The sequence below is a fragment of the Cynoglossus semilaevis genome, chromosome 12 (genome assembly GCF_000523025.1).
Source record: "Cynoglossus semilaevis isolate Cse_v1.0 chromosome 12, Cse_v1.0, whole genome shotgun sequence".
In the NCBI taxonomy this organism is placed as follows: Eukaryota; Metazoa; Chordata; class Actinopteri; order Pleuronectiformes; family Cynoglossidae; genus Cynoglossus; species Cynoglossus semilaevis.
The window spans coordinates 1,945,764-1,961,424 of NC_024318.1; the positions used below are offsets into that span (position 1 = coordinate 1,945,764).

General features: G+C 42.8%; 1 protein-coding gene across 1 annotated transcript in view; it reads left to right on the plus strand.

Annotated features, from left to right (window-relative positions):
- The first annotated feature begins 1,042 nt into the window (after nt 1–1,042).
- The window catches only part of xpo1b (exportin 1 (CRM1 homolog, yeast) b), a 17,703-nt gene continuing 3,084 nt past the window's right edge, over nt 1,043–15,661 (plus strand). Inside the window, 20 exon segments of the mRNA XM_017037461.2 lie at nt 1,043–1,754; nt 4,034–4,165; nt 4,398–4,499; nt 7,200–7,272; nt 9,240–9,301; nt 9,848–9,892; nt 10,992–11,173; nt 11,424–11,472; nt 11,565–11,684; nt 11,764–11,892; nt 11,992–12,150; nt 12,686–12,883; nt 13,198–13,336; nt 13,635–13,816; nt 13,909–14,065; nt 14,145–14,308; nt 14,431–14,565; nt 14,653–14,836; nt 14,999–15,105; nt 15,425–15,650. Coding sequence (XP_016892950.1) covers nt 4,040–4,165; nt 4,398–4,499; nt 7,200–7,272; nt 9,240–9,301; nt 9,848–9,892; nt 10,992–11,173; nt 11,424–11,472; nt 11,565–11,684; nt 11,764–11,892; nt 11,992–12,150; nt 12,686–12,883; nt 13,198–13,336; nt 13,635–13,816; nt 13,909–14,065; nt 14,145–14,308; nt 14,431–14,565; nt 14,653–14,836; nt 14,999–15,105; nt 15,425–15,650 — 2,539 coding nt within the window. The 5' untranslated portion in view covers nt 1,043–1,754; nt 4,034–4,039.

Sequence of the window (15,661 nt, forward strand, 5' to 3'; positions counted from 1 at the left end):
AACTGCTTCAGTCTTAGTACAAAAGTATAAAGGGAAACACAGACACAGAACATCAGGACTTTTAAATATACAGTTAGTTTAAAATTATTATTTTATTTAAACCGTGATATCACCTCAACCAGACCCAGAGACCAGTCTGTTTTAGATCAGGGGCTAAAGACTGTAATCCATCCAACTAAACAGGACACCGAACTCTCCCGGTACTTTAGGGTCTTGTACAGTCGGGCCGCTGCATTACGACTGCATTCGACCTTTGTCTCTGCTGCCTGTGTTAATGTGCCTGCATTAAAGAAACAGTTTCACAGAAGTGGACGTTTCCATAAATGCAACCCACATCAAACAAACTCCACATAAGGCCACACGCGTGTACGGCATGTGGGTCGTAGCGGACGCAGTGTTGCTGGGCGAAAAAGGACAAACGCCCTTCGAGAAAAGCCTCCCTGAATGACTCGCTGTGACCGTGTGTGTTTGTGCACTGTCTCCAGCACTACACACCAAACCCAGTATTTTTCCATCAAGTAGCGCGTGGACCACGTGACCACAGAGACGCGGGGAGGAGGGCGGCGCTGTCATGTTTGCATCCTCCACTGAGAGCAGCGCGCACTCTTTCTCCACTTACTGTGTTTATATATATTAAACCAATGTATTTCAGTTGAGGCTCATTAATACTTCCGGTCAGGGGCCGTGACAGATATATGTGCTGAATGGTACGTTTTATAAAAGGCGTCCACTTCGAGCACTTATAAGTGTTGAAACCAAATTCTGCTCCAGGTCGTTTTTCCGTTCACGATCATCGTGTAACCACGCCCACTCGTGGCTGGTGGAAAATTACCAGCTTACAAGCAACAGGCAAATGAATGGGGGGCTCAGCTATATCAAGTGTACCTACCAAAAGACCCCACGATGAATCCACGTATCTATAAATATTGATATGTGTGCTTTTCGTAGTAGCGGAACCTTCTATGGCTTTAAAGTAGTCACAAATGATGACACGCTCTTCACAGTGACACGGTACGTCTTACATAGAAGCTATCAGCCGTAATGATGACGCGGAGGATTGTAGTATGTGAATTTGTCCCACGGAACTCCCAAATAAAGCTGTTGTTCGGAGGCTGTGCGGTCGCTACCTTGCTCCGAACACAGCGCGGAGTCCATTCTGCGACGGGAGTCTGCCCTCTTTTTTCTCTGCGGGCGGAGTGGTCGCGTGGGCGCTTGAGCGAATTGAAAGTGACGGACGCGTGTTCTAGCCAATAGTAGCATCGTCGATTGACGCTGGCGCAGTCTAAAGCCAATCCGCAAAGTGAATGGGCGTAACCCAAGTCCAAATTTTTACGCGGCGCCATCGGCTGAAAACTAAACCGAGATGGAATCTCCCAGTCTGAACCGGTTTCAACCGGTTGCGAGAGGAGAGAGAGAAGAGAAGAGAGGAGCGTTGAAAGGAGGCACACACGCTGTAACCTCCACGCCAATTCGTTACTGGAGATTTATTAGAATTATTTAAGTGGAAGAAGTTTGATTGTTTTTTTGGTTGACGTAAAATGTCACCGTGATAGTACATTTAGAGATACCATACATCAGTGGTTTGTGTAGCAGCCAGACATCACCAAGACACTCACTATCTCATTGCTGGAGCTGGGGATAAGTCAACGCTGCACAATTAGGACATAATATCGCATTTTCTTCCATTCGATAAGTATCTTTGTAGTTTTTTCCGGGCAAACGCCACTTTTTCCTGTCAGAGTCGTGGACTTTAGGTAGGTACCTGCACGAAAGTCTCACTCACGTTGCCGTGAAGGCCTTCTGTAATTAACCCCTATTTACTATACAATAAATACATTCTCGTGGCGAATCAGCATGCGATAGCTTATATCAAAGAATATGTGTCATGATGCTAACACTGCTATGAATACAACATGCTAAACTAGTCCTTCCTGCTAAGCTAACTGGTCACTCACCTAACATCACAAATGTGAACGAAGCCCATTGTTAAAGTTTACAGAAGTGGTTTAAACTGAATTGTATCCCTGCTCTTTCGGCGAACAAACTGCTGTAATTTCACTGAATACACGCGTGTCTGTCCCACCTCCACGCCAGAGTGATAGCAGCATCATTGCTGTGCTGTGACTGGATGACAACTCGTGTGTGTTGCTCGGTGCCGAATGAAAAGTTATTCTCTGTATAACCTGAAACTACCAACAATAATTATGCCAACTTGTCTTTTCCATCTCAAAAACACACTTTAACGTGAATAGCGACTCCCAGTCTTGGCTGGTGTTTGGTGGGAGTGGTTCTAACTAAGCACATGTGAAAGTGTCAAAATGTAGTCCGAATGCTAACTTCTGCTGGGCTGTAGAACCGTGTGTAAAATGTTCTCGTTTACATTAGAAGTGTAGATGAAGCCAGAAGAAGCGGCCGTTCGTACGAGAAAAGAGTGTCCTAACTGCTTACGGCCGTTAGCATTGATGCTAGCTTCGCAGATGTAAACAGCAGTGACGTCGTCATGTACAAAAATTGCACGTGGTTTATTTTGACCTTCTTTCGCGCCACCATAAAGAGTTCGTGTTATAACGACACCAATCTTCACATCAACCGTTAGTCGTGTTTGCCCTGCGACGTAGACGGATGTTATTGACTACTGATTTACCACATAAGGATTAGTCAACACGAACCGAGCTTATTCATACGCGCTGCTAAATCATTTTGCTGCTTGTGAGGGAGAGAAAACTCTGCTGTGTTATTGTGTCACAGATGCCTCACCATCAACAAAAATAGTAGAGGGTTTAATCTGTTTGCTCGGAGAAAACGTGCTAACACAAAATAAGATTGCTTTTAACTTTGTTGGTTTCTGTTTGTTAAACCCCAGCATCAGCCACACACCTAAATAAAGTGTTGGTGTCAACATGGTCCTAGGTCTATACATGTAAATGATTGGACAACTTTAATAATAATTCACTGCTGCCCCTTTTTGTGCCATTTTATAGGGTACAATGTGGTGGTGAAACTAACCTGGCTCGATAAGTCACCATTTAGAAAGGTTGGGTTTACACTAGACTGGTCAAGGTGTACACAGATTACTAATGTTGGATAGTAAAAATGCTGCATACAGAAACACGTGACCCTTACTGAGCAAAAGTTCCCTGGTGTGGTACAATGCCTGTCTAACCTCTGTTCCACAGCAGTGTTGCTGTCATCATTTTGCTCTGCTGTGATTGGTTGGCAACGGTATGTTGCTGGATTCATGTAAATAATTTTCTCTGAATATTGTCAAGTTTATGGTTTGAACATTGTTTTTAGTTTGTTTTCCCTCTGGGACTTGAAAACAGCATTGTTAAACCATTGAAGTGACTCTGCTCTGATTAATGTTTGTGCAAAGTGGTTCTAACTCTGTGTGTGTGTGTGTGAAATATCAAGATTATAGCTCTGATGTTAACTGAACTACTGCTGCTATATATGTGCATATTCTTGGAGGTGTTTACATTTGCTGGCAGGTAAAAGCAAGGACTGCCTTATGAACCTGAAGCTGTAAACAAGAGTGACATCGCATGCAAATTAGCACGTGTCTCCTTATGACCTCCTCCTTACTATTGTGGAGGATTAGTTAGTGTTAACATTGTAAATTAGTCCTAGTGAGTTTGAATGTGTTGTTGGCTGAAGCTGAATTCTTATGGCACTGACTAATTTTATGAATGGTACGGTCAGTCACCCATACTGAGCACTAGGAGTCTATTTTTAGCAGCAGACTGAGACCAACCTTTCATCCACAAAAGGAGGATAATTCTGATTCATAGACTTCTAAACCATGCTGCACAATATTAGGATCACATTTGTTAAGTATTCTAATTTTTTTTTTCAATGTATACAAATGTTTGTCAAAATGGTAACATAATTTTCCAAATTATAATGGGCATGACCTGGAATGAGAGCACCACCAGGAACCCTGCAGTGTTTGTTTTAGGCTCAGTTCACGTGACGTACCTGTGCCCTCCTGACGCCGGCTCTCACTCTTGATCTCTCTCCTCTGTCCTTGTTGCAGAGCTCTATGCCAGCAGTTATGACAATGTTAGCAGACCATGCAGCACAGCAGCTGCTGGACTTCAACCAGAAACTGGATATCAACCTGCTGGACAATGTGGTGAACTGTCTGTATCATGGAGTGGGTCCACAGGTTGGTTTCTTTTATGTGAAAGAGAAAGTAACCTTTGTTATGATCTGTAATCCAATTGAATGGACTTTTATTGGTGTTATCTAATGGGAACTTAACGATTCCTTTAGTATACATCACTTCTAGTACATTTTCTACTTGTGAAACAACATAGTTCCATAATTAACAAGTGTTTACAATGTGTTCAAATAAACATTTTGGTTCCATAATCACAATAACATCAATGTTATTACAGCAGAGAATGGCGCAGGAAGTGTTGACGCACCTAAAAGAACATCCAGATGCCTGGACAAGAGTGGACACCATCCTGGAGTTCTCACAGAACATGAATACTAAGGTAAAGTACTGCCAGTCCTGAGAACTCTGGGGGAGGGAGACACACGTGAGCTTTGTGGGGGTAGAAAAGTATCCAGGGTTGGAATAAAGGAGTGGAGAAAGTGTTTAGAAGGTGTTTGTGACCTTAACACAAATTCAATCTTTTATTGACATTTCTCAGCCTCTGAGATATATATATATATATATTTATATATGTATATGTATATATGTATATGTACCCTGGCAGTGTTCCTGGTACTGGGTGTCAGACATGCCATACAGAAAGAATTAAATCTAAGCCTGTATAATAACATCAGAGCCAAAAGATGTTTGGTACAATATGTCTTGACCAGTCTGGATGTTTTTTTACCGTGTCAGAAGATGACAGCCCTGTTGTCATGTGTGATCAACCAAAGTTTGACTGGAGATCAAGACGTTTACTGAGTTACTTAGCTTTAGTGTTTTTCCAAGTTGACCGTCACAAAGAAGTCGTTCAGTGTGAGTGACTATAAGGCAGAAATCAATCAATAAGTGAATGATTGAATTGACTGCTGCTTTATATATGTATATATATGTGACTAGCTAAAGGCTGTCACCACTCCCATGTTGGAAGCATGTAAAAGTGATGTTATTGTTGTTTCTAACATTTTCTTTAATACTAATGTCTGAGTTTATTTATTAGTGGCATTTTCTCCTAGTTGTAAATTTCCTAATTTGCCAAAAACATTGGGGCATTAGAGGCAAAGAGGCAACAGAAGGTAAACACCTTGAATTCTGAATTGTTTGTATTTTTAATGCATAAGATTGAAATCACTTTAGACCACATGGCTTCTTTATATTTTACTAGATATTAAAATGTACTGAATTCAAGCTGTGACTAATTTGCTATTAATCACAATGTTCCATTATGTTTATGGCTTGTAATAGGATGAAAAGGGGTGTGTGTCGTCCTGTGCATCATGACACAGCTAGCACAGCTCTGACGGCAGGCCTCCACAAGGTCTACCCTTTTTTAAATTCCCTTTGACTCAGTTCTGTTCATGTGGTTCTATTGCAACTGTTTTCAGCAACAGAGGGATGAAGCAAGCCACAGTTAGGAGATGTAATCCACGACCTCTTTCCTCTGTAGGGATCATATCACAGTTGTCTTGAGGTTTTGTCAATGGAAGTTTCTTTGAAAGCCAATACTACGGCTATGATTCTCATGCAACAGAACACCGTCAGACTGATTTGGGATTCAGATTCTTCATCCACTTTTTAGGGTCAACTGATTCTTTGTTGCAGGATTGGTTCTTTACAGCAAACCAAGAGCTGAGAAAACTTCTAACATGTTGCCCATACTGACACAATAACATCAGGGTGTTGCTACTAAAATACCAAATCCATTTAAGTTGTACCTGAAGACACAGAGGGACTCAAAGTTTTGCCAAGAAAATCTCCAGAGCGCCATCACATGGCCACCGGCAGTCTAGTGGCCGACACGAGACAGAACAGAGTCCTTGGAATGATGGTCCCTACAGTCGAAACAGGCACTTGAGTAATATTCCCTCAAAAGGCAGTTACTGATTGTGTTTGATCATTCAATCAATTGGTCCATTATTGGTGGTTTCTTTAAGTGTGGTTGTTGAATGTGCTGGTTTACTGTCATTTACCCAGCTGTGCACGGTAGCTGCTCATCACAGTAGGAAGAGGCCTATCAGTAGCTGCCAACATGGGCATCGGGGGGGGGGGGGGGGTTAGTCAGATGAAGAGTCAGACATCATAAAATGTACGTCCCCATGAACAGACTTCATGGGGTTTGATGTGTCAGTCCTCAGATTAAAAACCTTTATAGACAGGAGTTCAGTTGGACAAATGTAAGACATGGTCCCATAGATGGACGGTGCTGCTGTTGGGCCATGCAGGTATTCAACACAGGTTGCTGTTGCAGCACCACCATCTGTGTACAACCACACTTAAAAAACCTAAAACTAAGAGGGCAGAACCTGTGGTTGCTCCTGCTGTTTCTTTTGACACACCAAAGAATCTTAATTGGAATGACTTTGACTCCAGAGCGTTGTGTGTTTGTGTATCGACGGTGACGTCACGTGTTGGTGTCGGGTTTTATTAGTTAAAATGCTCAGTCAGGTTCTTTCAAGTTGTGTAATATATCTGAGTACTTTCCACAGCGAGAGAGCAGCTAAGATTTAGAAGTTGAACTGAAACATGAAACATGAGCAGATGAAGTGTGAATTAGTTAGTCAGTGGTTGAGAGCCAGGGCTTTTAGGTTGGTCTTATATATTATAGAAAGTCACAGCTTTACGTAGGTCAAAGAATTCAACTCCAAATGTTCAGCCCTAAAGATGGTGCAGTCTGTGTACAATAAGACTACACCTAGACCCTGTCAGACCTACCCTGTAGGGAACAACAGCCGGCTCTGGGTAATGAGCTGTTGTGTTTCTCTGACATGTTTTGGTGTGACGCTCAGAGAAACGGCAGGACTGATGCAGTGTTTTGACCTCGTGCTGCCCATTTAGTGACCAAAAAAACCAAAAGTTTCTGCATTCAACCAAACTCTGCATGAGGTGCAGGTCAGCTCAAAGCAGTTTAGTGAAAAACAGATTTAAACCAGGCTGGTTGACTTTGTACCATTTGTTTGGTTTGTATCAAAATGACACAATGATTGTTTGGTGGCGCTGACTGTAAAGTCTCGTCCTGACGCCTCTGTTTTGCATGTTACAGTATTATGCACTTCAGATTCTGGAAACCGTTATCAAAACCAGGTGGAAGATTCTTCCCAGGAACCAGTGTGAAGGTAAAACCCCTTTTTTTTTTTTATGAAGTATTGGTGTGTTCTTCTTTGATGCTGTGACGTGCTGTTGCCATGTTGACAGTTGTTTCCTCACTGAGCATGCAGCTTTGTTTTCTGCTCCACTGACCAGCACTGAACTGTAGCTATTTGAAATGGACAGAACACCAAAGCACAGGAGCTCTAAGGTTGAACATTTTGGTGAAATGTCTGCCGTACTTCCATCCATCCACCAGTCCAACTTCTGCCAAATTCTGTTAAATCCTTGATGGTGAAAAACAATTGTCTCGCATGCTTTTATTTTCTGAACTGTACGAGGTTCTGATGGAAGGACTGCATGTACACTGATGTTTTTGTTTAAAAAGGGACTAAACTCTAGTCATCCACACTGCCCTGGCCTTTAGGTCCATAAAAACAATGTGGTTTTGTTGTTGTTTTTTCAACTTAAACGGCTGTTTATTTTAAATACTGTTGTGGCCTTACATGGGAAGGAAGTTACACTTGTGCCCAAGAAATTAAATCAGGATGCAGTTTTTTTTTCCCACGACTGAGGAACATTCAAATCCAATGTAAAGTGGTGTAAAAACTGGTGGTCCTGTTTGTACGGCACAGATGAAGAAATCACCAGAGAAGATCAGCTCGCTCCTGGATTGGTCCAGGCACCAACCTATCTTTTCACTGTAATGTTTCCAAGAATTAGGGAGAATAATTTTTTTTTTTTTTTTTTACTTCTGCCACCACTGACAAAAAATAAACTCCAGCTTCTCCTCTTTTCCTTCCTGCTCCAAATATGCAGACTTGCAGGTTTTCCACAGACTTGACAGACACAAATTGCACAAATATGAATCTGCTGAACATGTCAGGGCTCACATTCTGTGTGAGCACCATGTAAACCACCGCTCCATACGCTGTTGTGTTCACACATTAGTGAGTTGTATAAGCACGTTATGGGCAACCGGTTGCAGCCATTGTTTAAAATAAAAGTTTGAACAGAGTGGGCCGGGGTCTCACTGCGGTGGGTAAAACAACAACAATGGTAACGTGATGACTGCTGTGGTGTGGAATCTTTGAGGTTCACAGTTGTTACAGTCAGACCCACAGAACAGGAACCTGCAGTAACAGTTACTGAGGTGCTACTGTAGGTTTTATTGGGTGAGACATGATCTGAGTGGCTGCTGCAGCAGGTTAGTGCTGACCTCCTGTTTTCACCTGGTGCAGCCACATTCATAAGTCACTTCACACCCAGTCATCTCACTGTTTGAAGTACAGTTCCATTTATTACTGACTGTAGTTGTTTAATAGAGTTGATTTTTGTCCTTAATAATGATAGTATATATTAGACCCATAAAGAACGTGGTGTAATGAGGTGTAAGTTACCAAACCTAAATCACTGTGTAATTACCACATTCTTAGGATTTTTAGTTTTACAACTTTTTTTGTTTTATTTTTAAATTAACAATAAATGAAGTAATAGTGAGTTAGTGGACGCTCAGTCACAGTGGACAGTGTTGGTACGATCGCCCAGTTGAGTTTGTCTCCCTCGGTTCTTCACATAAACCTGATTGAAATCAGTTCTTTTTTCACCGTGACCTGAGACCTGCCTACTTCTGACCACAGATGCCTGAATTATGTTCAGGCGGCAAAGCCAGAGCAGGGCCACGGGCGACTACGTCTCTCCTCCCCATGTGTCCGAGTACTGCCAGGTTTCCAGCTGCGCTCACTACGCAGTAGCAGAACCATTTGGGAGTTGTTGTTTTTGAAGTTGCTGGTTGTGACATTTAGCCTTCACTGAATCAAGGACTCAAACTTCACTCTGCAGAGTTTGTTGTTGCATTGAGACTAAACTGGCTTTTACAACAGAACGTAAGCAAAGGACCAATTGACTGTTGACCTGTGTGTCGTGATAGGACAGTTCAAACGCTGAATGTCGTTTGTCGTTGATGACTTCTTAAAGTGACCCCTTGTGTTTGCAGGAATAAAAAAGTATGTTGTTGGTCTCATTATCAAGACCTCGTCTGACGCAGCGAACGTGGAGGTGAGTTCACCCAATCACAGAATGTTTATATTAAGAATAATAATTCATTAATAATTAGTGTTGGTATAAATGTACCCTCTTGATTAACATCCCATATAAAAACTATCACGTAAATGTAGTCTCTAGTGAAAAACCAGCGCATGTTAGCCGCGTGTTAGCTGTATGTTAGCTGTATGTTAGCTGTATGTTAGCTGTATGTTAGCCGTCAATAATGAGCCCTAGAAATAGACCAGAACATTGGACTGCAGTCACTGTTTGTCATTGATGACATGCTGTAGTTTGATGACAGGTTCAGGTTCAGTTAAGAGTTGGTTCTGTTCAAGGTATAATTTAAAGAAATGACTGATGCTGATTCCACCATGTTATATGTTGAAAGTTAAAAACAAAAAAGTCATATTAATGCCACTACAGTGTCAATTGATTATGTTCTGTTTAGGTATATTTTGAGTTAAATGTTCATTAAATGTTTTTTTTTTAAAGGTCACAATTGTCGTTCTTTCTCACTGATTCTAATTGTTAACTAAGCATACTTTTTTTTTTTTTCAGAAAGAGAAGGTGTACATTGGGAAGTTGAACATGATTCTTGTTCAGGTACGTTCATTTCTAACCTCCTACCCAATTAACAACAAAAATTAGTTACCAACCTGTCCTGTTGTTGGGTTTTTGCTTTATTAGTGGTGAAAACACAGGCACAGCCCAGTGCAGATTCCACTGAGGGAATAATAAGGACACGTGGATATGATCAGTTCTGACAGCCACACAATGTAAACTACACAGAAAGGAACTCCTGTCATTGTCTTTGTAGCACATTTGTTTAGATTCATTTTGTTAAAAATAGCACAATTTCTAATTAGTGGAAAACAGAGAAATTGTGTAGATTAAAAAAAAAATCATCATCTAAATGTTAAGGCTTATAGACCACAACTAGGTTGTTCTTTCATGCAGCTGTGGTTTAAACAGAACTTCACTCAGTTCAACTCATATAGTTTTAATGTAGTGTCAGTGTTTATTTATGCACGTGTTGTTTTTGAGAGTGTCAACATCAGTTGATGTAAAGAGAGCGAGGCCTTTGTTAACCTGCTCCACGAGTGACTTGGCATTAATGTCACTGTGAGTCACTCACTACGTACGTCAGACCAGCTAATGCTGTTTAGCCTTCGGGGGATTTGGGAGCTCCAGGTTCTACTCTCATCCTCTACAGACTGACTGCATGTGTCGACACATCCTATATTGTTACCTGTGACTTGTTGATTGTCACAAATGGCCTTTTTGGTTTTTAGGAAAGTTGTGTCTAAAATGACATAAGAAAATCTAAGTGTAATTACCATCAGCTGCTTTAGTCACACAGTTTGGATCAGCACTGATGAACAGCTGTCCTGAACATTTGAGCTGCAGACGTGTATCTACACCAACACCAACACCAACCATGTTCCAGACATAGATCTCAACTGAATTTAGTCCCTCAACAAACTCACCTGCTTTTAATCCTGCGTTCTAAGCTGGTGCTCAGCACTGCACGGCTCACAATCACGTTAGAAATCTCCTGTTGGTGTCGCAGCATCGTTCAGTGGACGCACCACGAGTCAAGGTTCAGGACTTACAAAACAGAAACACATGTTCTCTTCTTCAGCCGAACCAGCATCACGTTCATCAAACTGTGGCCACTCAGAGTGTTTGTGTCTGTGTTCAGATCCTAAAACAGGAGTGGCCCAAACACTGGCCCACCTTCATCAGTGACATTGTTGGAGCCAGTCGTACCAGCGAGAGCCTCTGTCAGAACAACATGGTGATCCTGAAGCTGCTCAGTGAAGAAGTGTTTGATTTCTCCAGTGGTCAGATGACCCAGGTCAAGGCCAAACACCTCAAAGACAGGTCAGCCGTCCGTACTCTCTCGACATGTCAGTCACCTGTCATCATGACAAATGGATGACTTGACCTCTGACCTGTTAGGGTTCATAGTATTTGTTGAAACTTTGAAGGTTATGATTTTATTGTGGTGTTTAATCAAAACACACCTGACAAGAAGAAATCAGTGTCAACCTCAGCTCTTCACATGTTGATGTTTTCAGTGAAATGTTGGTGAATGATGTCAAATAAATTACTCTTTTTTTTTTTTTCACAGCATGTGCAATGAGTTTTCCCAGATATTTCAGCTCTGCCAGTTTGTGATGGTATGCATCATTTCTTTTTCTATATTGATATATAAGATATAGATTCTTATTGGTCATTTTATTCAACAAGTTGTCATTGTTTTGTTTATTAGGAGAATTCCCAGAATGCACCTCTGGTTCACGCCACACTAGAGACACTGCTACGTTTCCTCAATTGGATTCCTCTGGGCTACATTTTTGAGACCAAACTAATCAGCACGCTGGTGTACAAGGTGTGGACACACAGTAACAGCAGGTTTTTGACTCAACTGTTTTCAGAACGTCTTCTTGACCTTCAGTTTTTCCCCTCAGTTCTTGAATGTTCCCATGTTCCGTAACGTAACTCTGAAGTGCCTGACAGAAATCGCCGGTGTGAGCGTCAGTCAGTACGAGGAGCAGTTTGTCACACTCTTCACACTCACCATGTGTCAACTCAAACAGGTTTGTTAACGTGCAGCCGTCCTGACAGTTTTATTTCAACACTGAAGATACAGTCTGGCGTTGTTGAATTTCTAAAGTTCTGAACGATGTCTGTTGAAGATGCTGCCTCTGAATACCAACATTCGATTGGCCTACGCAAATGGAAAAGACGACGAGCAGAACTTCATCCAGAACTTGAGTCTGTTCCTCTGCACGTTCCTTAAAGAGCACGGGCAGCTTATTGAAAAACGACTGAACCTTCGAGAAACGTTAATGGAGGTAAGAGAAGAACTCTGTCCATAGATTTACACTTTAGAATGACTCTATTAGACTTTAATGTCCATAGTTTGTAGTAATTCTTTATTATACTTTACTTCCTGATTTCATATTTACTGATTGTGTCTGTCGTGTTCCAATAGATGTTCTATTGCTTTGATGTTCCTTATCTCAAAGTTGTTTTTGTTGTTTGTTTGAAGCCACTAATGCTCATATACAGTACCATCGCTGACCAGCAGGGACAGACTGTGAAACCATTTAAAAATCACCACGTTTTCTCATAAAATACAGATCCATAAATTGAATTTAATAAATTGCTGTAACAACTATAATGTGAACACCATTTATGTGTCATATTGTTCAGCCTAATAATAATGTAGTTATAAAAAAGTCACCATGTGTGGCTCTTTCTCTCTGATCTTGAAGTAGTTTCCTGTTTGTTGTTCAGCTCCGTGGTGCTGCAGCACTGCCTCTCTGTGGCCACAGGCTGCCACATCAGAAACACAGACGAATCACAGCGTTGTTTCCTCTTCCTCAGGCTCTCCACTACATGCTACTGGTGTCTGAAGTTGAAGAAACGGAGATCTTTAAGATTTGTTTGGAATATTGGAACCACTTAGCTGCAGAGCTCTACAGAGAGAGCCCCTTCTCCACGTCCACGTCACCCCTGCTCTCCGGGAACCAGCACTTTGACGTGCCACCGCGCCGACAGCTCTACCTGCCCGTGCTCTCAAAGGTAATTAAACACCCAGTAGTCACTTCATTATCTCTGATGTTTGTTTGTTAGTGTAACATTGTTACTGAAGGGACACAGACAGACGTGGTCCAAATATTTCTGTCCATACACAGTCATTCTGGAGGTGGTTTGGCTCCGGTGAGTTGTGGTGTAAATAAGAAGACAAAGCTTTGGGTGAAATGGTTTAGATTTCATGGATTAGTGTGAAGTAAAAACGATGTATTTCTTTATTCTGTGTTAGTGTTTGACTCTGGAGGTGACCACGGTGATACACCAGTGTCACTCCACTGACATGTTTTAATCTGTGACAACAGGTGCGGCTGCTGATGGTCAGTCGAATGGCCAAACCAGAAGAGGTGCTGGTTGTGGAGAATGACCAGGGGGAGGTGGTCAGAGAGTTCATGAAGGACACGGATTCTATCAACCTCTACAAGAACATGAGAGAAACTCTTGGTAATGTGTTTTATTCACACTTGAATGGATCAAAGTTTACGGCTTTTCATCAATGCCTTGTTTCTGACTGTCAGAGTCTGAGTCTTGTTGTGTTTCTGCACTGTGTTGCCAACACGTTTTTAATGACGCACAAGAAGCTTAGTTTAAAGCTGTGCCCAGAGGCAAACATGTGTTTAACTTGGACTTAGTGTTAGCTTTTATGACAACACTCAGTCATGGCAGTTGGTGCCAGGTTCACTCTTCTAGCAGACACACGTTGACACCTGACACTAATATGCTGCTCTGGCTGTTTCTGCAGTGTACCTCACTCACCTGGACTATGCAGACACAGAGCGCATCATGACTGAGAAGCTCCACAACCAGGTGAACGGCACCGAGTGGTCCTGGAAGAACCTCAACACGCTGTGCTGGGCCATCGGATCGATCAGTGGGGCGATGCACGAGGAGGACGAGAAGAGGTTCTTGGTCACCGTCATCAAGGTGCAGCAGCAGCAACATTTAGTTTCATCTAAATGAACTCTGACTGAGGTTTTCTGTCCACGGTCGCCTTATTTCAACACGTTGTGTTTCAGGATCTGCTGGGTCTTTGTGAGCAGAAAAGAGGAAAAGACAACAAGGCCATCATCGCCTCCAACATCATGTACATCGTTGGTCAGTACCCACGGTTTCTGAGAGCCCACTGGAAGTTCCTGAAGACCGTGGTCAACAAGTTGTTTGAGTTCATGCACGGTGAGAGATCATCTGCTCTGGTCTGAGCTCCTACACTTGGACTTCTGCCTCTTATTGTTTTCACCTTTGACCTCATCAGAAACTCACGATGGAGTCCAGGACATGGCCTGTGACACCTTCATCAAAATTGCGCAGAAGTGTCGGCGCCACTTCATCCAGGTCCAGGTGGGGGAGGTGATGCCCTTCATTGACGAGATCCTCAACAACATCAACACCATCATCTGTGACCTCCAGCCACAGCAGGTGAGAAGAACTGGTACCATGTTCTCCATCTCATGGTTCTACAGGCTCAGCTTGTGTCTCCTGGTCACCCCTCCACAAACACGACCAACCTTTATATTGTTAACGTTCTCCTTTGTTTCCAGGTGCACACCTTCTATGAAGCAGTAGGTTATATGATCGGAGCCCAGACGGACCAGGCTGTGCAAGAGCACCTCATAGAGAAGTACATGCTGCTGCCTAATCAAGTGTGGGACAGCATCATCCAGCAGGCCACGAAGGTGGGACACCAGTCTGACTTCACCTCAACCAACCAACTAGTCTGTGGAACAGAGAACTCATCTGTTGTTTCTCTACTGTGCTGTCAGAACGTGGACATCCTGAAGGACCCAGAGACGGTGAAGCAGCTGGGCAGCATCCTGAAGACCAACGTCCGAGCCTGCAAGGCTGTGGGCCATCCCTTTGTCATCCAACTGGGCCGGATCTACTTGGACATGCTCAATGTCTACAAGTGCCTGAGTGAAAACATCTCTGCGGCCATTCAAACAAATGGTGAGGAGTCACTGCGTCATAACTGGACAACAACATCTCATGACCTTCTTACTTCCTGTTCACAATCAGAATCAACTACATTTACTAAAGACACGTCTATAATCTGTCAGTTTAGTGAGTGAAGCTGAATGTCTGTCGTTAATTCACTTGGTTCCTGTTCAGGTGAGATGGTGACAAAACAGCCCCTGATCCGGAGCATGAGGACGGTGAAGCGGGAGACGCTAAAGCTGATCTCAGGCTGGGTCAGCAGATCAAACGACCCACAGATGGTGAGAGAGAGAACTGCTCTGTAACACCCTAGAAGTTACTGGTTTTAATGTGGAAGAATATTTTTATATAACACTTGGTTCCCACGGAGGTTAAAACAATGATGAACCAACAGACAGAAGGTGGAAATAAGCAGTCAGATCACACCGTCTTGTTACACCGTCTTGTTACACCGTCTTGTTACACCGTCTTGTTACACCGTCTTGTTACACCGTCTTGTTACACCACCGTCTTGTCCGTCTTGTTACACCGTCTTGTTACACCGTCTTGTTACACCGTCTTGTTACACCGTCTTGTTCCTTCTCTGATGTGCTTTTCCAGGTTGGAGAAAACTTTGTTCCACCACTTTTGGACGCCGTTCTTATCGACTACCAGCGCAACGTTCCTGCTGCTAGAGAACCTGAGGTCCTCAGCACCATGGCCACCATTGTGAACAAACTTGGGGGGCACATCACCAGTGAGATCCCTCAGATCTTTGATGCTGTTTTTGAGTGCACTCTGAACATGATCAACAAGGTGAGGGAAGGACGGCACTGAGATGTGGAGGGTCAACCGTGG